At 38.0% G+C, this 25,446-nt stretch overlaps 1 protein-coding gene across 1 annotated transcript; it reads left to right on the top strand.

Moving 5' to 3' along the window:
* Nucleotides 1-17,227: 17,227 nt before the first annotated feature.
* LOC145800170 (uncharacterized) lies at nt 17,228-17,955 on the top strand. The gene is made up of 4 exons (XM_082889813.1): nt 17,228-17,428; nt 17,508-17,597; nt 17,693-17,779; nt 17,875-17,955. Exons 1-4 carry the CDS (start codon nt 17,264-17,266, stop codon nt 17,953-17,955), a joined length of 423 nt encoding a protein of 140 aa, XP_082745939.1. The 5' UTR covers nt 17,228-17,263.
* The last annotated feature ends 7,491 nt before the right edge of the window (nt 17,956-25,446 follow it).

The raw sequence follows: 25,446 nt of genomic DNA, 5'->3' as shown, positions 1-25,446 counted from the left end.
GCCTTATGGCACGCTGTCTCCGGTAAACCGTTCAGGAATAGCAGATGGAAAACACGGTGTCCTAGGCGCACCAATGCACATGCAATGCAAAGAAACACATAAGTGTAATCAAAACAAGATATCATGAGTTCGAGTCAAGTTCTCTAAATTCCCCAGCAGAGTCGCCAGAAACTGTAGACGGGCCCTCGGGCCTCTCTGCAGTTCGGACTCAATTTGTGTTACGATCCTGTATCTAATCTCGCGGAGTGCAATGTAAGACCAATGAATCATCAAAGAGTTCAAATCTGGCAAATCATTTTTGAAAACAGATTTTTTTGAAAGAAGTGCCAAACATGGACTGCTTTGCCAGATACAGAGTCGCCACCTAAATATTTATTTTTGGGGAATTTAGGAAACCTTAACTCGGTGCCTAAGGCCACGTGTCCGTCATCACCAAAGTTGCCTCGGCTCGGAAACTTGGGTACGATTGGGGAAGGTCACTTCGTGAGCACCCCTGCTCGCCCGATCAAAGATCGGCCTCTACTAACCATGATATCTAGTTTTGAAAACATTATGCGTTCTTATTCCGGTTATTAGCCTAGATTTACTATGTGATGCGCACAGCATACAAGTATAGACTGGGTCGCCTGAATTAGAACAAAACATTTCATGTTTGTTTATTTGAAAATGGTTTGATGGTGCTACCCGCAAGTAGGCTAAGATGTGTATTTGCCACCCTCGGGTGGGCTTAGAAAAACATGATTTTGCCACTATCTAGTGGGCTTTAAAACTCACAATTAATGAATTGTTCCAATTCAAATAACCCAACCTTCACCCACATGCATTCAGGCAATTATATCATATAAGCACATAGCTTCATGGTAAGCATGCTATCATGGCAGTCACTCACACGCATGCAAGGATGCTAAAACATAAACACTTACCGAGTACTCCAAGCCAAAACAAAAGCTATGTTAGAAATCCGTGCATGATCCTAACTATACAGAAATGCCTAATGCAACACATGCAAAATGCAACTAAGATAGGCTCGGCTATTCTAAAGATGGCATGTGAAATGCTACAACTAACAAGTATTCAACTCGGAATTGAAATACAAATACAGTTAGTATGATGCGCTGAGCCCGGTGGATGCAAGACAGATGAATGAATGCAAACATGCTATCATACTGTATGCTAATTGAAACATGCCCTAATCTAACCATCATAAGCTGGTAAATAAAAGGGAGAAAGACGTGGGGTTGCAAGACATACATCACACGCACGCACACTTATTACAATTGTGCCCTCGCTCGGAGGGTCTGAATAAATAATTACAGTCCGGAATGAATAATTAAATATTACAAAACCCTAATTAATTAACAAATTAAATAGGAAAGCGATAAACTAGCATGTAAGCCTATGGACTGCCTCAGCTCTGTTCCGAATGATGAATGATACATGCTTGAGTTGCCTGGCGCGGAAATCCATTGCGATGCCCCGATTCGCCTCTGTTTGCAATTAATGCAGGAATGCTGTGCAAGGCTTTAGAAAGCTGCTGATTTCTGATTTGCTGCAACAGAGAGCAAGAAAGGGGCATAACAAAGTATTTTCACATATGTATGCATGACTACTCTTCAGGGAGTGTAGTCCTCGATCCTCGTGCAACCAATCACGCATCTCGATACATGATGGCCGAGGAGTCGAATTGCACGACTCGATGTGAAATGAATGCACATGAAAACACAACAAGACCTAAACTCCATCATGGGTAATCCAGAGTGTCGGCGACCGGAAATTGAGACACGTTCCGTCATTCGGAGTACGAAACGTCCTCGTTTCCCATGCTTGGGCTAACTCCTATCCCAAACACAATGCAAATGAGATGGCATACACAATGTGACTAACATATAACTTAGCATACGCAATGCTATGAAATGGCATACACAATACACGACGCAACATGACATACACAATACTCTAACATACAACCTAGCATACGCAATGCTATAACATGGCATACACAATGCATAATGGACTTACACCAACATGAGTGGACCTCAGCCACACTCACATCAGTGGCCATGAGATGGAAAAGAGATGACCGAAATGCGTGCACACGTGCATGCATACCGAGGACCGAACCTAAGGCATAAAATACCACTCTACCAAAGCATGGCAATGGATGAAAGATGGCATACGAACATGTAATTTCCAGCGCTGAAACATGATGCTAAATGGTCCCGAAACATGGAAATATGGCACCCGATGCATGGAATAAGCCTCGAAACTCAAAACTAGGCACATGTATTGAACTGCAAGTATACAAAGCAAGCATTATTTGATCATGAAGTCAAAAGACAGAGCCAAGGCAGTCCCAAAACATGCACATTTCTAGTTTAGAGCATGGACTAAAATAGCATGCAACATTGGCTAGCAAGCATGGTTTACATGGCATGTATATGAAGCAAATGAGAACTCATCAAACCAAACAAAAAAAGTGAATAAAACATGCCAAAATATGCTCAAATAATCACTGAAATGCAGCCAATGCATGCACAAATGAGGGGCTTCTTTGGAGGGCCTTGCAAGGGGTTGTTAAGCACATACAAGATAGACACTTATCATGGCAAAACTAACTCTGGAAATGGATTATGAAAACCCTAAAACTCACTAAATATGCCCTGAAATCAGTCTAGGAAACATGCAAAGAAAGGCTCCTTTGAAGAGCCTTGGATGGGATTGCTCTACACATGCATTGTAGGTATAAAATATGGCCAAAAGGGTCTTGGATAGAGCCAAGGCAAACCCCAAAACTCACAGAATGAGGCCTGAAACAAGACTTCGATGCATGCAAAATAGGGTCCCTTTGGAAGGCCCAAAAGACCCCCAAACAAGACAAGGAGAGAGGGGGTCACCCCCCTCTAATTTTGGCCCTCAAAAATGCATCTAAGCCACTGAAAATCTACTAGATTTCAGTGGCTAAGAGGCCAAACCATGGCCAATGCAAGTGCTCTAATGCATAGCCTTAATCATGAAGAGATGAAGCATGCATAGGGGGAAGATGACCTCAAACATAAATGAGACCTTAACCAAACTTGAAGAGGAGATTAAAACAAGATCTTTTTCAGTTTATGACAAATCTAAAAAATGTTCACAAGTAAGGCTAAAACATGATGCAAAAATAGCCCTAAAAGAGAGATAGAAGGTAAGGGGAAGTAGATGACCTCAAATAGCAAAGTTCCCTTAAACAAAGTTGAAGAGGAGCTCAAAATAAGACACTTTATAGTTTAGGTCGAGGCCCAAAAATTCTTGCAAATGGGGCTAAGTAATGAAGAAAAATAAGGCTGGAAAATGGGAAATGAAGACTTACCCTTGTAGAGAAGAAGGCCAGTAGCTCCTGGACCAAAATAGTGAGTCTTCAACCTCTGAAAACAAGCTCCAAGGACCTCCAAGCAATGGTAGAAGTGTGTGGTTGTGAGGTTATAGCGATCCCGGTTATCCTTTTACTGTTCTGTTGTTTTCCGGACTTTATTCCGTGGAGTTGATCGTGTACCTATCGTATTGTTAACCTTTAAACTCTTTTGTTTGAGTTTTAGAATGTGTTGGGCTTGGTTGTTACAGGTTGGTAGATCTTTAGCTCCCATTGTTGTTGCCCAGTTTTTGAACGGTCCGCTCGAGCGGGTCTTCTTGCGCTCGAGCGGGTTTTACACACTTCCAGTATTTAGTGCCTCTACAAAACTTCTGCAGATGTGTTTTCTACGCTTGAGCGGATTTCTTTACGCTCGAGCGGTAGCGCTCGAGCGGGTACTCTGGCGCTCAAGCGGGTAGTACTGTTTGGAATAAGTTCTAGGAGGGAGAAATCTACGCTCGAGCGGACTGGTTTTCGCGCTCGAGCGGATGTACTTTATTCTTGTGTCTTGGGGCTCAAGCGGGCCTTATTGCGGTCGAACATACCTAGATTTTTGTTCTTGACGCTCAAGCGTTGTGTTATCCGCTCGAGCGGGAGAGTCGTATATCAGTTGACAGCTAGGCTATTTTAAATCACTTTTTACATTTCCTTTCTCTCTCTTACTTTCCCAAAACCGATTTTTGAAAGCTCCTCACTCTAAAATCTAACTTCTCTCTAGGGTTTGATCTAGTAGTAGTGTTTTCCTCACCTTGGGCCTTTGTAAGAAGTGTGTTGATCATTGAGGGCAACATTTTGATCTGAGAAATTTGGTGTTTGGAGCACTTCCGAGTTTGGCTCTTCTTCTCCTTGGGTTCTACATTTGAGGTAGGGATTTCCTTGTTCTTTTTCAATACTTCGTCTATAGATAGATATGTGGTAATTTTGTATTGCATGAAAATCATATCCATGTTGGATTTGTTTGAAATCATGAGAAGGAACCTAGGGTTGGGTGTTGGAAAATGGTTATGTTATCATTGATGGTTGTTTTGGGCTAATTGGAGTGTAAATTAGCATGTTGTAGTTGATAGAAGAAAAAACCCTAAATCATATTTTGATTGATAAATTAAAATAGAGGATAGTGAACCCTTTTTTTTTTTGTAAATCTCTATTGATGATGTGGGTTGGGTGAAGGTGTTAATGCCTAAGGGATTAACTTTGGCTTTGGAATGGTTTGAAATGAATGTAGTGGACTAATGTGAGTTATGGCTTTATTATCAATGGAATTGGTTTTATAAAACAAAAGGGATGGATTTGGTTTTGTGTCAACAAAAGGGACGGAGTTGGTTTTGTGAAAACAAAAGGGAAGTGAAATTTGTTTTGTGAAATGGGAAAAGTATTTTTGAAATACGTATGAAAATTGGATTGTTGTTTCTTGAGTGTTGAACACACACTTGTGTGGGATTGCATCTTTAACTACCATGTTAATGTTGTTGTTGGGTTTGTGGTCTCATAGTAATTGAGTCTTTAATAGATGTACTAAATATTTGCATCTAGAGGTTTTGTTCTTGATCATCGGTGGAGGATGACACGGTTGTGTTGGAGTGTGGTGTATGCATTATACCATTATTGATTGAACATCGTATGTGATGAAGTGCTGAGATACATTATATATGTATGCTTGCTCGGGAGGAAGTAGTTATGTGTTCATATACTTTAACACATTACTTGTATCTTGATGGTTTGTGTATATGTGTTATACATGTTGAATATGCCCTGTTGTGTTGGATTGGTGGTGTTATACCTTGCGCTAAGAATCAGAGGTACCGTGACCTTCCAGCTAGCGCCTGGAGAATTGACTGCGCTGAGAATATAAGGCACCATACCCTTCCAGCTAGTGCCTAGTAAACTAGCATGTTGTTGTGAGAGGTGTATCTTTGGCTTACTACGCACATAGCTAGTAGAGCAAAGTTTTGTTGTTGATATTTCAGTGTGTTTGGGAATATCATGGATTATGTTGATTACGGTTTTGGAGGGCTGAGTTGCCTCATTGGTTTATCTTATGCATGTTGGTGAGTTGTTATCTCTTTTTATAACGGTGCATGTATAGATTTGATTGGATCGGGAAGAAGCCAAAATGTCATATTTGTCTTTTGGAAAGTGTGGAGAACGGACTTTTTTTAAAGAAACATATACTTTGAAAAGGTATATCTGTGTATGTTTAGAAAATGGCAGAGAGTAGTGGGCTTAGTGAATTTATTTCCTAAGGTATTGTTAATGTTATCAAAGATTGGGAACGGGGATTAATGAAAGGAAAAGAAAATTGAATCGCCTATGGCATTGATTGAAATGGTTGTTTTCAAGAAAAGCTCATACTTATGATATTTTGTATAAATTGCCACATTACTATTCTAGTATGAGAGTGGGTATTCATGATCATAGCTATCTGTATGTTGTTATTGTTGAGGACCATGTTGAGATCCCTACTGGACTATATGTTCATCCCACGTTGTTGAATCTTTTTTTCAGGTGTTAAGCTGAATGTGCTGCAAGATTTGGATCTTCTGATTTGTTGGCCACGGGGCCTTTCTTATATGGGCGAAATGCCATATGTGTAAAAGGGTTGTACCCTTCTTCTTGATTTGTTGTTAATGATGTAAGCCCAAGGACAATTTATTTATTATGCTCATGTTGTACTTACTTGCATACGGATGAGAGCAGTGTTATCCACTTCTACGAATTGAATATATGAGTCTATTTCCGCTTGTTATCTCTGAAATGGAATTGAGTAAATGAAATCAGTAATACTTTGAGTGATAAAAAAGTGGGGCGTGACAGAGGTGGTGTGCAAAGGGCCAAAGACTTTACACTTTTGAAGCCAAAAGAGAGATATAGAGGGAGATGTATGGTTTTTTGCTCCAGCAATTTCCGAACCCTTGCAATGGAAGGGGAGCCCTTCCTTTATAGAGAAGAGAGGCTAAAGCTTCTCTTAGAAGCTTAAAACCTAGGTTAAACATTGTATGGAGGATGCAGGAAATGGCAAACAGCTGGCAAAGCTGGAATACACTTACTGAGACAAAGTTGGCCGGCCAGTTAAAAACGTTCAAGGCGGTCGGCCAACCAGGGTTCAAAAGGTTCAAGCCCCAAATCTGGTCGTCCATGAAGCCCTTGAAGTTAGCTTTCCAATGCCGCAAACCTTGCATTAAAATTCCTCCTGTGCAAAAAGTTATGCCAGTTTTGGTGAAGCTGCGCAGATTCGGTCCAAACGGACTTCAACCGACCATATCTCCCCCACCCAGACTTGTCCTTAGGAGATTCTTGAGTGAAAAATGAATCCCCGGAAGTAAGATTTCCAACGGTGGTGTCCTCATATCTTAATTCCTCTTGTGCAAAGAGTTATGCCCGTTTTGGTGAAGCTGCGTAGATGTTTTCTCTCCTTCCCGGATTCATGCTGAACCAATTTTGACCAAAAAAGCTGGTCGGCCATCTGATTTTCTGGTTTTCCATGTGGCCACATTGAAGTCCCTGAAGTTAGCTTTCCAATGGCGCCAACCTTGCATCAAAATTCTTCCTATGCAAAGAGTTATGCCCGTTTCGGTGAAGCCGCGCAGATTTGGTCCTACCCGGATTCATGCCGAACTTCTCCCAAACTAGTTTTCCTTTCTCTTCTCCTCTTTTCTTCAACTCCAAACCCCTATATATGGTGTTTTGAAATATTTTTCAAAGATTTCATCTCTCTTTCATTCATTTCCACTTTGTCCTTGCTCGGTTTACTGAAAAGCGCAACATTTAACAAAATGCGAGCCTTGGAACATCGTAAAAACTTTATTTCAAAAACGTTTTGAAAGAGAGGGTTTTAAGATCTAAAATCTTTTGATCAAGATTGTTTTGGTCCAAAAAGGGGTATGAAGTTGAGATTTGACTCTCCTCTTGCCGAAGAAATCGACCCTTTGCACTGCACAACTTCCAAAACCATCAGTCGTGTCCAAGTCTTAAAGGCGGTCAAAAATGGGATGTCTACACCGTTCCAGTCCGATTTCTTTGGTACACCGCCCTACTGGCCGACGTTCTTTCCTTCGTGATTCTTATCACGAGTCTCTTTGTTGCAGTTGTCTTCTTCGATGTCAAGGTCAATATGTTTCCCACTCTCAGTAGGGGTGTCGTCCCCAACCTTATCTTTTTGTCTGACGTTGGCCATCTATTCTTCTTTCTTTCCCACAGACGGCGCCAAATTTTGTGTGTCAATTTCTGACCACACTGCCAATTAAGTACTTAGCTGGAGAACACTAGCAGAATAGATTAAGCTTGAACGACCTGTCACAAAAAGAAGAGATTTCGGCGGTGGTTTGTCCACCTGGGGGCACTCCGACGATCAAGTCAGTTATCTCTCAAAGATAGCAAAAGTGCTTAACTCACTATTTAGAACATAAAAAGCATACCTTAAACCCATAGGGGTACCTCTCTTTTATAGCCAACACTTACCTAATCCTAATAGAAGCCTAGCTTCAATGGACTTAGGATTACTGCTAATCTTGGACTCCCAGTAGGATTGGGATAAACTCTCTAAGAGTCTTATCTTTATCCAAACTAAAGTTCTCTCCCATTCTAGGACTCTTGTCCCTTATCCGTTTATTCTGGATTCCGGTTTCTTCCCAGATAACCTCGGCCTAGCCGAGATCATCTCCGTGTCATGACCAAGACACGTGACACCTCAGCCTAGCCAAGATCATCTCGGTGTCATGACCAAGACACGTGACACCTCGGCTGATACTTTGGTGACACCTCAACCACGTGTCGTCATTCAAAATTTATGTCCCCACAGATACACTGATTGATCATGCTGATGATGTGAAGGAACTGAGAAAGAAGGGAATACTTCTAAACTACCTTGGTAGCAACGAAGAAGTGGCTGGGCTTTTCAATGAGATAGCCAAGAACTTGGTGCCTAACTCTCAAGCCTATGTAGATGTTCAAGACCAAATTGAAAACCACTATAAGAACAAGGTAAGACTATGGATGACTCAATGGCTATATACCCATTTTGATACCCCTTGGACCATTCTTGCTTTCCTTGGTGCTACTTTAGCCGTTGCCTTGAGCTTTATTCAGACTTATATTGCTATCAATCCTTTGACAAATAGCACAAATTCGGGAAAATGAGTGACTATTCCAACCTCGCAAGATCATTTTCGTCAAGGATTTTTGAATAAATAAGATGCGGTAGGTCTGTTAGGTAGCATCTGTGATGTTCAATTTCGCAATTTTAGACCCGGATTATGTCCCCATGGACTACTTGATACTTGTTTCTTGGTGATGTTTTGTGAATGTTTTGGTTTGCTTCTGTTGGTTGTGTTGTGATTTTGTCTTTGGTGAGCATGAAATAAAATAAGAGTTGAGCCAAAAAAACAGAAAAAGATAGCAAGAAAGAAAGAAAGAAAGAAAGAAAGAGAAGTGGTCGTTGTCTCATTTGGAAAGGAAGTGGCATTTGGTTTGTTGTGTTAAATGTTAGTATTTAGTTTAGTTTTGGAATTGTGATTTCAATAAAAAAAAATTAGTTTTTTTTTTCAAAATTCAAAATCAAACATATAATTTAAAACTCAATTAAAAAATTATTTTCAAAATTCATAACTAAACCCGTAACACAAAACTCAAAAAACTCTTTTCAAAACTCCATTTTAAAAAAAAAAATTCATTTTTTTATTTTATTTTTTTCTTTAAAATTATTTTTTCATAAAATATTTTTTTTTTATTTTTGAAGAAAAATATTTTTCTTATTTTTATTTTTTTGAAAAAAATATTTTGCTATTTTTTAAAGTATTGACCAAATAATTTATTATAATTTAGATATGTATGGGCAATCCATTTTTTTTTTCAATTTTAAAAAATAAAATATTTATAAGAAAAGTTAAAAAATATTTAAAATATTAAAAAAGTAAAAAATTATTTAAAATAAAATTATTTATTTAAAATAATAAAAATACAACTCATTTTAAATTTTTAAATATTTAAAAAAAATACAACACACATTAAAAAATAAATAAATATTTAAAATAAAAATATTTAGCGCAAAAAAGTAAAATTAAGAGAGTTTTTAAATTTGTAAAAAAAAAATCCAAAAAATTTCAAAATACAATTCTAATTCAAAAACTCAAAACTCAAAATACAATTCAAAACTCTTTTCAAAACTCTTTTCAAAACTCATAACTAAATAATTTTTTTTTGGTTCAAAACTCATAACTCAAAACGCAATTCCACAATCAAATCATGATTCTAAAACTAACACAAACGAATTTTTAATAATTTAAGTTTCATACCGTCATGATAGTAACAAAATGTTGAATATCATAGTCCAATTAGCCAAGGGGGCGCCCCACATGAAATTTGTGCGAAGGGTAAATTATACTAACTTCCATTAAGATTATTGACAAATATAAGGATCTTCCTCGCGTTTATGAAATAATATTGACCAACTTCACTTTTTCATTTCAATTTTTTTTTCTTTTCATTATTTGATTATCAACTATCGATGGTAACAAAATTGCTGAATTCAACATGCTAATTTATTCCCCTGATTATTGCATTTCCCAATTTGCCCTTTTTTTCTGTGTGGATATCAATGCCCTTAATATCTATAATAAAAAAACAAAAATACACTCTTATTCACTACAAGAAAAGGGGGTAAAAAACACGGAATCATTAGCGACGGCGCTTGTCCCGTTGCAAAAAATGGTTTTTTGCGACGGCAGCATAAACCGTCGCAAATGAAGGATTTAGCGACGGCGTTATCCCCGTCAGTAATAAAAAGTGCGCGGATAGGGAGTAAATGCATCAGTATTAGCGACGGATATTTTTACCGTCGCCAAAAGAAATGTTTTGAGACGGCGTACGTTTGCTGTCGCAAATAGTTTACTTATTGCGACGACAATTATCCGTCGCAAAAAAGTCTAATTTAAACGGCGCTGTTTTATGAATAAAATACTTGCCATTTGCGACGGTGTAAAACCTACCGTCGCAAAAAGTGAAATTTTTTTTGCCCCCGCTCTTCCCTATTCGTCTTGCCGCTCGATCAAAACATAATCCAAATCCCTAAATGTTTGAAACCAATTTCTTTGCCCCAAATCCCTACGAAGCCGAACGGCAAACGGCGAACGGTGGTGCGGTGGTGCGGTGCTGCTGCGGCGAGGACGACAGGTATGCTCTCTCTCTCTCTTTCTCTCTCTCTCTCTGTATATATATACAGATCTGTATCATCTATATATATATTGATAATATATACATTATTAAATCTGTATATATATATATATATATATATATATATATAAAAATCTGTATCAATATATATATATGTTGATAAATCTGTATCATCTATATATATATTGATAATATATACATTGTTAAATCTGTATATATATATAAATCTGTATCAATATATATATATGTTGATAAATCTGTATCATCTATATATATATATTGATAAATCTGTATCATATATATATTGATATATATATATAAATATGTAAATTATATATAAATATATATATACATTATAATTCTAATTACATTGATATTATAAAATCTGTATATTTAAATAAATAATAATAACATTTGTAGAAATCTGTTTTCATTATTATATATAAATATATATATACATTATAAAACTAAAATCTGTTTTCATTGTTTTCCAATCATTTTATTTTTTTGAAAATAAATAACAACACTTAATTTGTATATTTAAATAAATAATAATAACATTTATGGAAACACTCATTATTTCCAATCATTTTATTTTTTTTGAAAAATAATGAACTTTTAAAAATTCACAACCTATTTTTATATATTTAAAAAAAAAAAAAATTGTTAACGGGTCTCTTATTTGTGGCCACTTGCTAAAAATGTTGGAAATGAAAATATACATGACTTATAAAAGTGAATGATGTATAATCATTTTTAGCCTGATTAATCAATTGTTTTAGTAGGGGTGTTTACATACTAGTTTAATTTGTTTATGAGATGATCCAAATACTAAACCTATCCTTAGAGAAATTTTGGAATCATAAATTCTGAAATTTTAGAAATCGAACCAAAACCAAACTGCAAAATTTGTTCAAATCCAGTTTAGTTCCACGATTGAAGAGTTTCAAAAAACTTCATTGGTATACTTCAAATTTCATAATATAACCCAACAAATTTCTCATATTATATACACTACTTAATCACTAAAGTAATGCAATTCTCAATAATATAAGAAGTGTCCAATAAAAAATAATATGAAAAATTAGGAAAAAAAAAAAAACTCAAAGTTTAAGTTTTATAATAAAATAAATCATGAGTTTAATTTTGCTGACACTGTTATTGATGTACCTATCATTTGTTCTGTTTTTCTTCCAGGCAACTGTATAGAAAAGTAGTCTTTTTGATCATTTGATAAACTTTTGGTAATTTAGGCAGGGACTTGATCCAGGAACTTGAAGCCTTTATTTTTTGGTGGATTTTAAGTTCCAGTCACCACTCTATCGACAGGTAATGGTTCTGTGCTTAATTTGGTTATACTGTACATCTATCTAGTCTGTGAACTTCATAACCATAGCTAATGCAGTTCTGCTATCATTTCATTATATGTAGTTTTTGCATTTTCTTTCAAGGAGAGCATATCTTACAATGTTCCCAACATGTAGCGTGCAAGGCATTTAAGTATTTACGTTACCTGGTTGATCTTTGCTGGTGTGTTTGTGGAAGTAATTTGTAGTATGGAAAGTAATTGGGCCTCCATATATATAGATAGAAAAGAAACTTGGGCTGGGCTTTCTTATTCTACTTTGTTACATGAGATTATGTATGTGATGTTCAAAATTATAATATACAGAATAATGATCCATTTTTATTAAATAATTTTTGAGACAATATACTTGATTAGTGTGTTTTTGTATAACTCATCTATCAAGTTCATAAATAATGCCGCATAGTATTATGGAATACTAATAATTTGGAGAATTCTACCATACACATCCATTTATCATATGCATCATTAGTTATGTCATTTTTTTTCTTCTTTAGTTATGATGAATTATCTTCGTTAATTATGATATTGTTTTAGTTAAGACTTATAAAATCTTTGGTTGTGCCTCATGTGGTGTTTGGTTATGATTTATTTATTTTTTAAGTTATGACTCAGAAAGTATGAAATTATATCATTTTTTTCTTCAATTAATTGATCTCACGTGTTGTTGTATAAGTATTTCATTTTTTTATGTTCTCCTATTAAATCGGTAAATAACTAACTAGGATAAGACTACCTACCTATTTGAGAGAAATTGGATGGATAGGTATCATGGTACATGAATACGTAGGTATTATATTTAGAGTTACTTTGATGAGATATTTTTCTGGATGTGTATAGATGATGGATAAGAGTTGGATCGATTTTCCAAATAGGATGTCAAGCGAATACATTAATGAGATTGATGAATTCCTTGTGTTTGCCTACACCAATAGGGTTGAAGGTTCGATGATCAGTTGTCCGTGTAGGAAATGTGAGAATCGATACTATTTTGTACGAGAAGGTGTACGAGAGCATCTGATTTTGAATGGTTTTTTTAAAAAATACAAACATTGGATTAATCATGGGGAATCTTACATATCTCTGCATGGTAATCGAGAGAATGAAACATTAGCTAATTCAGGCATTGGGGATGATATGATTGGAATGATACAAGGGGCTATGGGAAATCCACATGCCGATACAAGTGTTGAGGGTGATGAACCACAGGGCCCTGATCCCCATGCATTTGAACCCCAGCTCGGTCCAAATGCAGAGACTGCAAAGTATTTCAAACTTCTTCAAGATGCACAAAGTGAATTGTATCCGAGTTGTCAGAAGTTCACATCTTTGTCATTCATTGTTCGACTTTTACATTTGAAGGTGCTTAATCAGTGGACATACAAGTTTGTTGACATGCTGCTTGAGTTATTGAATGAGGCGTTCCTGTTGGGTGTGAAACTCCCGGACTCATATTATAAAGTTCAAAAGGTCACAACAGATTTGGGCTTCACGTATGAGACGTGGGATGCATGTCCCAACAGTTGCATGTTGTTTCGAAACCAGGACGCCAATCTTGATAAATGTGTCATATGCAACAGTTGTAGATGGAAATCAAATGGTGATGGTGGTTCAAATGGTCCTAACAAAGGTGGCAAACGAATAGCTACAAAACAGATGAGGTATTTTCCTTTGAAGCCAAGGTTGCAGAGGTTGTTTATGTCATCCAAGACGGCCAAGTTAATGAGATGGCATGCAGAGGAACGAACTGATGATGGTGTCTTCAGGCATACTGCTGACTCCCTTGCATGGAAAGATTTTGACCGTCGGAATATTAACTTTAGTAATGATTGCCGAAGTGTAAGGCTTGGCTTAGCATCTGATGGTTTTAACCCATTCAGAACGATGAACATAGTTCATAGCACTTGGCCTGTTGTGCTCGTTCCATACAACTTGCCGCCATGGATGTGCATGAAGCAACCATTTCTAATTTTAGCCGTGCTTATTGACGGCCCAAAAGGACCTGGTGACAAGATTGATGTGTACATGCAACCGTTGATTGAGGAGCTGAAAGAACTATGGAATGAGGGTGTGTCAACATTTGATGCATCAACAAATCAAATGTTTCAAATGCATGCAGCTTTACTGTAGACAATTAGTGATTTTCCTGCATACGCAAACTTGTCAGGATGGAGCACTAAAGGCGAATATGCATGTCCTTGTTGCAATAAGGAAACTACATTGTGTTGGTTGAAGCATAGTAGGAAACAATCATACTTGGGTCATCGCAGATTTTTACCTACTGGCCATAAATTTCGGAAGGATAAAGTATCATTTGATGGTACTCGGGAAGTCCGACTCAAACCCAAATTGTTATCTGCAACTGAGATGTTGCTACAATTAGAATCTGCGGGTATTTTAACCCAATACAAGAGGGATGACCTTAAGGAGAGGCATAGGAGACAGGTAGAGAAGGAGAAAGCTGGACATCGCACCCACAGTTGGAAGAAAAAGAGTATCTTTTTATGAATTGCCATATTGGGAGCACAATCTAATAAGACACAACCTCGATGTGATGCATATAGAGAAGAATGTTTGTGACAATGTGTTGTGGACAATATTAGGGGTTGCAGGAAATCGAAGGATGGCGTTAATGCTCGGCGTGATTTACAAGATATGAATATTAGAAAACCCCTACATTTGCAGTTAAGAGGGTCGAATAAAGCCTATTTACCAGTAGCACAATTCACGATGACCAAGGATGAGAAAGATTTGTTCTTGAAAGTGTTGAAGGAAGTAAGAGTTCCCGACGGGTATTCATCCAATATATCACGTCGTGTGCGCTCACATGATAGAAGTATTGGGGGTCTTAAGAGCCACGATAGTCATATTCTGATGCAACAACTTATTCCATTGGCTATTCAAAGATCCTTACCGAAGAATGTAATTGAACCCTTGATTGAATTGAGCAATTTCTTTAGACAATTGTGTTCAAAAGTGAATCGTGCGACGGATTTGCAATATATTCAAGATCGTATCGCTATAACACTTTGTCATCTAGAGAAAATATTTCCTCTGAGTTTTTTTGATATAATGGAGCACTTGCCTATACATCTAGCTGATCAAGCCTTATTGGGTGGAGCGATTCAGTTTCGATGGATGTATCCAATTGAGAGGTATCTTCTTACTTTGAAGCAATACGTGCGTAATAGAGCTCATCTTGAAGGATCAATTGCTAAAGGATATCTTATGGAAGAATGCATGAATTTTTGTGCACAATATCTCAATGATGTGGAAACCAAATCTAGTCGACCCGTGAGGAACTATAGTGGTGCTGATAATTTGGGTCATGCTATTGGTGAAAACACAAGCTTTTATCTTGATAATACTTCTTGGGTACAAGCTCATCGGTACATCTTATTCAATACAAGCGCGGTTCAACCATTCATAAAGTAGGTTAAGTCACTCACTCAATATTTTATTATGTTTTATTGAATTTTCTACAAAATATTTTGTATTGCTAAAATTTCAATCTACACAGCGAACACCTTGAAGTACTTAAGCTCAAAATGCCTCGTGTTGATGATCATCAGCTTCGGCGTGAACATTTTGAAACTTTTCACATTTGGTTCAAGGAACATGTATGTATTTAACTCTATAGATTTTAGTTACTTAAGTCGAACTACATTTAAATTTTACATTTTTGTGTAAAATAGGTCCAAACTTTGCGAAGGACTACTGATGTCATATTTTCTGAAGAGATTATTCTATTGGCAAATGGTCCTCATAACTTGGCAAGGAGGTTCAACGGGTATATATTGAATGGGTTTCGGTATCGAGTAAAGGCCATGGATGATCGTCGAGCCACACAAAATTGTGGTGTAGCTTTGAAGGCAGATACCATAAGTTATGCTAGTTGAAAAGACAAGAATCCTCGTGTGGGGTCTGTGTACTATTATGGACAATTGACAGATATTGTTGAGATTCGATATTCCAATGAGAAGAAACATGCATTGTTTAAGTGTGATTGGATTGACAACATTCACGGAAAGAAAGAAGATGTCTTCAATTTCACGTTGGTGAACTTCAATCATTTGTTGTACCGAGATGATCGAATTACCAATGAACCTTTCATCTTGGCGTCCCAAGCAGAGCAAGTTTGGTATGTTGCAGACCCGTTACAACCAGACTGGCAAGTCGTGGTGAAGATGTCTCAAAGAGGTTTATTTGATATGAGTTCGACTGATCCACAAATCGAGCCATACATGAGCCAACAATTGGAAGAAAATATAATGCTTCGTGATGAAGAAGTTGGTTGGGTGAGGGAAGCCGCAAAAGGGGAAACAGTTGATGTTCAAATAGGCTGATAGTGGTGGAAACATTAGTAATTCAATTAAGGCCAAGGTTGTAGTTAATCATCAATTTCTTAATTTACTTTGTCTTTGTAATTGTATTAGTTCAATTAATGTCATATTATAGTTGACAACAAACCATTGTCTATGTTTCTAATGTCAATTAATGTTATATTGCTTGCAGATTATTATGGAAAGGAAGAGGAAGCCTGATCATCCCCGGCGCATGATGTCTAATGTGCTACATAACAGGACATCAGTAGCACCACCATCAGAGGAGGCATCACATCGGCCATTATCGGAGGGGCCTTTAGTGGCACCACAGCAGCTACCATGTACTCAGCCTCCACGCCTACCATCGGTGCGTCCACTATCAGTGCCACCACAGCAGCTATCATCATCAGCTTATGAGCCATCCGCAGGTATATAAATTTGCTTTGATTTGTATGAAAATTATTTAAACATACATTTATTTATGCTCATTATATATAACTTGTTTATTCTCATTGTATTTTGCAGACCCTTCGACTTCTTCACAGCCCACCTCAGGTTTATTTGATATGATTTGCATTCACATTATTTAAATTTGCATTTGTTTATTACCATTGCATATTGTTTATTGTTATTGTATCTCACAGGTCATGTTAGTTCCTCATCAACCTCGACTAGGCGTGGTAGAGGATGTGCCAAGGGCATTAAAGAGTGGGGTACTGGTGAAAAGCTAGACATACAATTTGATGGAAATTACTGCCCAATAGAGGATAACGTGGCTAAGTTAACTACTCAACTTGGCATTATTGTGCGGAATGGTAACATTGTTCCTCTTACTTTTCTTAACTGGAACAATGTGTCTGATGATATTATTGATGCTATCTGGAAGAATGTGAAGGTAAAAGTATATTTTTGTCCACAAATTCGAATTCCAAAATTGTGTTATTATTATTTAAACTTTGAAATTGTGTTTTATATGACAATTTGAATATATGTCCAGAGGAGTACAAGCCAATCTGCATGAAAAACTGCAACAGCATATGGAAGGATCACAAGAACAAGCTTAAGGCTAAGTATTTCAAGCCTAGAAGTTCTGATCCTAATCTGAAGGATGATGTTCCTATGCACATTGTGCCAAGCCAGTGGGAAGAACTTGTGGAGTATTGGCGTACTTCTGATGCTGAGGTATACAAATAAGTTATATTTATGATATGTAAACATACAAATCATATTTACATACTCACATTTGTCGAACCTGTTATAGAAAATTGCAAGTAGGAACGCTAAAAATCGGCGAGCTCACGGCATAGCTCATACCACAGGGCGTACTACTTTCTCTCAGATACGGCATGAGGTTTACATTTTATTGTTTTATTTTTGTATATAAATAAACATTGTACATTTACAAATTATTTACATTCTAATTTTCATATTTCTAAAAAAATGCAGATGACCAGTAAGGGGGAGTCTACTGATAAGATGAATGTTTGGCTTATGACACGTAGAGTAGATGACCCAGAGGTTATTCAGACCTTGGTAGTTTCCAAACACCTTTGATTGTATTTAAAGTTTATATTTTGTGTGTCAACCATCTTAATTTGGCATATACTTGTATGTCTTATTCAATACAGGATGAGTTTAATCGTCAACTCTCTATGCTACCTGATGATGGTCAGACTTTGAGGCTAGGAATGTCATTTTCCATGAGTTGATAGGTCATGACGGACATGGATATTGTCGCACATACAGGAGAATTGTGCCTCGGAGAGTGATGTATAAAGATGGTGCTGGGCCATCACAATCAACACCCCAGCCATCGACTATTGATCAAATCACGCAGAAGGTTCGTGCAGAGCTAAGGGATGAGTTGAGGAAGGAGCTGCGAGCAGAGTTCTCTACACATTTACAGCAGATGAGAGCTGAGATGATGGCCTTAGTGTCACAGGGGGCAAGTGTGGATCCCAACAGACAGGTTCGATATAAATTAAATTGTTTGATAGTTCAATTTTCACACAAGATTATGTATAAAATTCGAATATGATTACCACATTATGAATTGACTATCATAGGTTCCTGATGCATCGAGTGGCCACCGGGCATTTAGGGAATCAGCAGAAGACGAGAATCCATATACACCACCACCAGAAGATCAAGTATAAAATGTATCTTTGCATTCTAAGCTAAAATGTATCTTTGCATAATTTTGAGTTAACGCCCCAAAATCACCAAACGGCGTCGGTTTAGCATGAAACCTGGCACACACGACCGCCTAGGCACGAGAGACTTGTGGGAGAAGACGGGGCTCGAATCGGGTTCCCGATTTGGGAGTTAGAGCCGGATTTCACTTTAGGCAAACTAGTTCCTTAAGAAACTTGAATTCGAGGAGTTAACGCTCCAAAATCACCAAACGGCGTCGGTTTAGCATGAAACTTGGCACACACGACTGCCTAGGCATGAGAGACTTGTGGGAGAAGACGGGGCGCGAATCGGGTTCCCGGTTTGGGAGTTAGAGCCGGATTTCACTTTACGCAAGCTAGTTCCTTAAGAAACTTGAATTCGAGGAGTTAACGCCCCAAAATTACCAAACGGCGTCGGTTTAGCACAAAACTTGGCACACACGACCGCCTAGGCACGAGAGACTTGTGGGAGAAGACGGGGCTCGAATCGGGTTCCCGGTTTGGGAGTTAGAGCCGGATTTCACTTTAGGCAAACTAGTTCCTTAAGAAACTTGAATTCGAGGAGTTAACACCCAAAATCACCAAACGGCGTCGGTTTAGTACGAAACTTGGCACACACGACCGCCTAGGCACAAGAGACTTGTGGGAGAAGACGGGGCACGAATCGGGTTCCCGGTTTGGGAGTTAGAGCCGGATTTCACTTTACGCAAACTAGTTCCTTAAGAAACTTGAATTCGAGGAGTTAACGCCCCAAAATCACCAAACGGCGTCGGTTTAGCACGAAACTTGGCACACATGACCACCTAGGCACGAGAGACTTGTGGGAGAAGACGGGGCTCGAATCGGGTCCCCAGTTTGGGAGTTAGAGCCGGATTTCACTTTAGGCAAACTAGTTCCTTAAGAAACTTGAATTCGAGGAGTTAACGCCCCAAAATCAGCAAACGGCGTCGGTTTAGCACGAAACTTGGCACACACGACCGCCTAGGCACGAGAGACTTGTGGGAGAAGACGGGGCTCAAATCGGGTTCCCGGTTTGGGAGTTAAAGCCGGATTTCACTTTAGGCAAACTAGTTCCTTAAGAAAATTGAATTCGAGGAGTTAATGCCCCAAAATCACAAAACGGCGTCGGTTTAGCACGAAACTTGGCACACACGACCGCCTAGGCACGAGAGACTTGTGGGAGACGACGGGGCGCAAATCGGGTTCCCGGTTTGGGAGTTAGAGACGGATTTCACTTTACGCAAACTAGTTCCTTAAGAAACTTGAATTCGAGGAGTTAATGCCCCAAAATCACCAAACGGCGTCGGTTTAGCATGAAACTTGGCACACACGACCGCCTAGGCACGAGAGACTTGTGGGAGAAGACGGGGCTCGAATCGGGTTCCCGGTTTGGGAGTTAGAGCCGGATTTCACTTTACGCAAACTAGTTCCTTAAGAAACTTGAATTTGAGGAGTTAACGCCCCAAAATCACCAAACGGCGTCGGTTTAGCATGAAACTTGGCACACACGATTGCCTAGGTACGAGAGACTTGTGGGAGAAGACGGGGCTCGAATCGGGTTCCCGGTTTGGGAGTTAGAGCCGGATTTCACTTTAGGAAAACTAGTTCCTTAAAAAACTTGAATTCGAGGAGTTAACGCCCCAAAATCACCAAACGGCGTCGGTTTAGCACGAAACTTGGCACACACGACCGCCTAGGCACGAGAGACTTGTGGGAGAAGACGGGGCTCGAATCGGGTTCCCGGTTTGGGAGTTTGAGCCGGATTTCACTAAACTATCTTTCTAATTATATGGTAGTTAATTTTTTTTATATTTTTCCGTAATTAAAATATTACCACCATTATATTGTTATTAATTATTTTTATTTTGTTTTTTTCAGATATTTCCTGAGTAGCAGTTTGCTTCACGTGGAATGTGGGCGCGTAAAGATTATGACCAACTTCTGTTTTTGTAACTCATGAATGAATCAAGACGAAAACTTTTGGTTTTGATTTTGATTTATGTTATTTAAATTTGTGACCAATATTATGTATGTATTATGTGACCAACATTAGGAATTTTTATCATTTGCCAATTTTTGTTTATGTATGGATTTATATTATTATGTCATTTTTTGATTTTTTTTAAGCTATTTTTCATTTGCCAACATTAGTTATTTTATTTATGTATTTATATTATTATATCATTTGCCAACATTACAGGTTATTTTTATATTTTAAATAATTGTAAAACAGGGATTTTTTTTTTTTTTTTGTAATTTTTTTTGAGACAGCAGAACACCCCGTCACAAAAGAAAAAAAAAAGAAGCTATGCCAGGCTTTTTTGCGACGGCAGCCATACCGTCGCAAAAGGTGTTGAATTTATTTGAGAAACAAGGCTTTAGCGACGGTGAAATTGCCGTCGCCAATAGTCATAAACGCCACATTCTTTGCGGCGGCATTTTTTGCGACGGAATTTTGCCGTCGGCAAAATCTCATTAGCGACGGAAAGCTTGTGCCGTCGCAAAAAGCCCAGATCTTCATCCACTATCGGCGACAGATATTTGCCGTCGCAAAAAAGAAATATTCTCGTCGCAAAAACAATGGCGACGGCAAGTGCCGTCGCTAAAGGTCTTTTGCAACCCCCCTTGTTGCGACCCCCACTTGCCGTCGCAAAAAAAAAAATTTACCGTCGCAAATAGCTTTTGAGACGACGTTTGGATTATTTGCGACGGCGTTTTGCCGTCGCAAAAAATAATTTTTTTTGTAGTGATTTTACCGTTGAATAATCAATACCACTTCTCTTTCTGTTCTTGTTAAGACCAAATAGATACTAGTTTTTTTATGTATTAATAGTATTAGATGGACCCGATCTTTAAAAGAAAAATAGTGGTAGATGTTAATTTATTTCTCATTCTTCAAATGGATGAATGATTTTCTAACATGATTTGTGATTTTTCAAAAATATCACATTAACAATTCTAATTGATATTTTAGAACTACCTAATTATTGTTCCACGTGCATCTGGCTTCTTTATGAAAGAATCCCAAATTTAGCTATATTCTTAAAAAAATTTAAGAGTTGACTGAGCAGTAAAAATTTGAGAATAAGATTTAAAATTTTGAGTTCGAATTACTTTAAGAGGCCACTAGAGGTTTACTCGGTTATTAACTTCATGGTTCTGGAATTAGTTAAAGTGCACACAAGCTGGACTAAATATCCAATAAAAACAAAAAACAAAAAGAACATATTTGAATACAAAAAAAAAAAAAAAAGGAAAAAAGAAGAAGATCAGACCATGGCAGAAAGAACTTGTTCTTAGATTGCGCTTTTCCGGGAGAATAAAGCACAACCTGTGGTTGCTTTGGCACAAATGTTGGAAGTCTTGAAACAGAATTCATCTTTATATCCCATGCATGTTTGGGCATGAAGGTTAATTTAAAAAATAATTTAGAAAAATAAACAGTTGAAAGTATGATATTTAAATGAGAAAGAAATATGCTATGAAACCATCAAAGTTTATGATTTTTTAACAAATAATATCTATAATGGAAAAAATAAATAAATAAAACTTATTGCAGCTAATTTATTGCATTTCCCAATTTCCCCTTATTTTATGTGTGGATATCAATGCCCTTAATATCTATAATAATAATAATAATAATAAAATACACTCTTATTTTATAGTTGAATAATCGATATCACTTCTCTTTCAGTTCATGTTAAGATCAAATAGATACTAGTTTTTTATGTATTAAGGGTATATTTGATTGGATGGATTATAGTATGAGATTGTGATTATTAATCTGTGGGTCCAATTATTCTATATTTGTTTTAACATTTAGATTTAGGATTAGTAATCCAATGGATAATTAATCCAACAAATTTGTAAGATTATTAGTAATGGGATAGGGGTGTGATTATTAATCCAATGAATGATTTATCCTATTAATCCAATTGGATAGTGAATATCACACTAATATGATAGCATTATTAATACCTCACTATTAGTCTTGTGAATCAAACATGCCCTAAGGCCATGTTTGTTTGGGTGGACATGAGCTTGGGATTAGACTAATAGTCCAATAAAATTATTAATCCGATGTTTGGTTAAACAATTGAAGTATAGGCTAATGTAGACGTCCCCGAACGCCCCGGGAGGGTGAGTCCCATTCTGTTCATTTTGGGGTCACTACAGCTCGGACTCGATTTGTGTCACGGTTCTTAATCTGAACCAAAGAGTCCAAATCTGGCAAATCGTTTTGAGAAACAGATTTTTGAAAAGAAGTGCCAAACATGGACTGCTTTGCCAGATACAGAGTCGCCACCTAAATATTTTTTATGGGGGAATTTAGGAAACCCTGACTTGGTGCCGAAGGCCACATGTCCGTCATCACCGGAGTTTCTCGGCTCGGGAGCTAGGGTACAATTGGGGAAGGTCAGCTATGCGCACCCCCTCTCGCCCGATCCGAAGATCGGCCTATACTAACCGTGATATCCGTTTTTGAAAACATTATATGTTCTTATTCCAATTGTTAACCTAGAATTACTATGTTATGCGCACAGCAAACAAGTATAGACTAGATTGCCTAATTTGGAAAGAAACATTGCATATCCGTTTGTTTTGGAAAATGTTTTGGAATTTGCTACTCGCAAGTAGGCTAAAATACGGATTTCAACGAGTTTTTCCAACTCAAACAATCCAACCTTCACCCACAGGCATTCAAACAATTTATCACATAAGCATCTAGCCACATGGTAAGCATACTGTCATGATAGCATTCACACACATGTGATGATGCTAAAGCATAAATACTTACATCGTACTCCAAGCCAAAATAATAAACTGGTTAGCAAACATGCGTGATCCTAGTTCATGTTAATTTGACTAATGCAACACATGCAGGATGCAATTAGATAGGCTCGGCTAACCTAAACATGGCATGTGAAATGCAACCAATTGATGCACGTATTCAATTTGGAATTGAAATACAAATGCAGTTAGCGTGATGTACCGAGCCCGGTGCATGCGAAACAAATGTATGGATGCACGCATGCATAGCATAAGGTATGCTAATTTAAACATGCCCTAATCTACCATCATAAGCAGGTAAATAAAAGGGAAGAAAGAAGTGGGGTTGGAAGACATACACACCACTCACACACACTTATTACAGATTTGCCCTCGCCCGGAGGGACCAAATAAATAATACAAATTAATTAACTACGCAAGCTAATTAAATATTACAAATTGCCTAATTAGCTAACAAACTAACTAAGCTAGGAAAACAGTAAACTGCCTCGGGAGGAGAGCCAGATGCAGCGTGTGCTTGGGTCCTGCTCGGAAGTGCAGGACCATGCATAGTCTGCCTCTGTTTTCCCTGCTCTGCCTCTCTGAAGACTGCCAAAGTCTTAAGGATGCCTCTTTGGATACTGGGAATCACCACCGGCTGAGTAGAATTACCACCGGCAGTGAATTGTGGTCACCAGCACAAAATGAATCCATCGGCTGGTGATTTACTGCCGGTCGGCAATGTATACTGCTGGTAGGCAAAGAATGCCTGCAGAACCTGCAACTCACAGCAGCAGAGGACAGAACTTGCATGGCAATACAATTCAAGCAATGTATGCACCAATCATGTCCCCTATCATGTTTGTGACTCAAAGGGCATGTGTCTCGATTCTCGGATCACCAATCACGCATTTCCATGCATGGTGGCCCAAAGAATCAAGTGTGCAACTTTCATGTCAAATGAAATGCAAACCAAACAAACGAACCAAGGACCAATTCCTATCACCAAGTCAAGGAACAAGGCATGCATGCAAGATGCAATGCAACCTAGGCATGCAAGCTAAGGATGCAACATGGCATGGCAAGACACTTATGCAAGCATACAAGCAAACATGAGGCAATGCAAACTGATGAAAAGGTGGACCTAGACATGATTTAGGCAACTCTAAATAGGCCTAAAACAGTGGCCAAAAACCAAGGAATTGGGGTCAAACATACAGACACATGCAAGTAAGTTAGACCAACACTTAGGCACAAATGGGACAACTCTCAAACACATTTGAAAGAGGGTGATCATGGTCATATGACATGTACTATAAGCCTTGAAAACATGTAGGAAATGATGCCAAATTAACCTACCAATGCAAGCTATACATGTAACCAAACCCAAGTACCTAAAACATGACCATATGGCTCACGAAGCAAATGACCAAATTGAATCAAAACAGTCCCGAATCATGCAAAAGTAAGCCTCAAGGACCACTTAGATGGCATCTAAATGACCTAATCCTAGAGGCGTACACAATGGCATAAACATGAAGCATAAAGCACCAACTCTTGAAGCATCAAAAGGGCCATGAAATGCAAGCACATAAGCATGCTAAGTGGACTGAAATTATGCTATAAATGATGCCAAACCATTAAATCAAAGCAAGTAACGCATACTATACCCTCACATACTTAAGGCCAACAAGCCAAAAATGCAAAGGGGCCATACAATGCATGCCAAGATCAACCCAAACAACTATGAACAGACCTTATACATGGAAAAATAAGTATGAAAGATTCACAAGGCTAAGCCTAAAACATGTTAGAACAAGGGTTTACAACCTAAGACATGTTAAGGCCTAAACATGGCATTACAAGGTAGGTATGCTAAGCATGCATGGTGTACCAAAACCAACAATAAACAGAGGCATATTATGATATGATAGGCACAAAAAACAGCCAAGGCATGGTCAACATGAAGCTTAGCTAGATGCTCCCTCAAGAGGCCAAAAATGGTCCATTTCAAGGACAATAAGGAGAGGGGGTGGCCCTCACCTTCTTGGGACCTCAAGGCACCATCCTCACCTCTGAAATCCCTCAAGATTTCAGTGGTGAGGAGGCCCAAACACCAAAGTCTCGAAACTTGCACAAAAGAGCACAAAAAGGAGCCTTACAAGGCTTAGGAGGGGTCAAACAAACCCAAACCACAAAACACTCTTAATAAACAATCAAAAGGGCTAAAAAACAGAACTTTTTTATGTTATACAC

Source organism: Camellia sinensis, chromosome 10 (assembly GCF_055761805.1).
Source record: "Camellia sinensis isolate YWXY chromosome 10, ASM5576180v1, whole genome shotgun sequence".
NCBI lineage: Eukaryota > Viridiplantae > Streptophyta > Magnoliopsida > Ericales > Theaceae > Camellia > Camellia sinensis.
Note: the sequence above shows the minus strand (reverse complement) of the source record. Positions and strands in the feature narration are given on the sequence as shown.

Excerpts from the sequence above, each read along its gene's own strand:
- LOC145800170 (XM_082889813.1), top strand. The coding sequence starts at position 17,264 with ATGAAAAACTGCAACAGCATATGGAAGGATCACAAGAACAAGCTTAAG. Across the intron at positions 17,429-17,507 it reads GGCGTACTTCTGATGCTGAG|AAAATTGCAAGTAGGAACGC; the intron begins GTATACAAATAA and ends AACCTGTTATAG. Across the intron at positions 17,598-17,692 it reads TCTCTCAGATACGGCATGAG|ATGACCAGTAAGGGGGAGTC; the intron begins GTTTACATTTTA and ends AAAAAAATGCAG.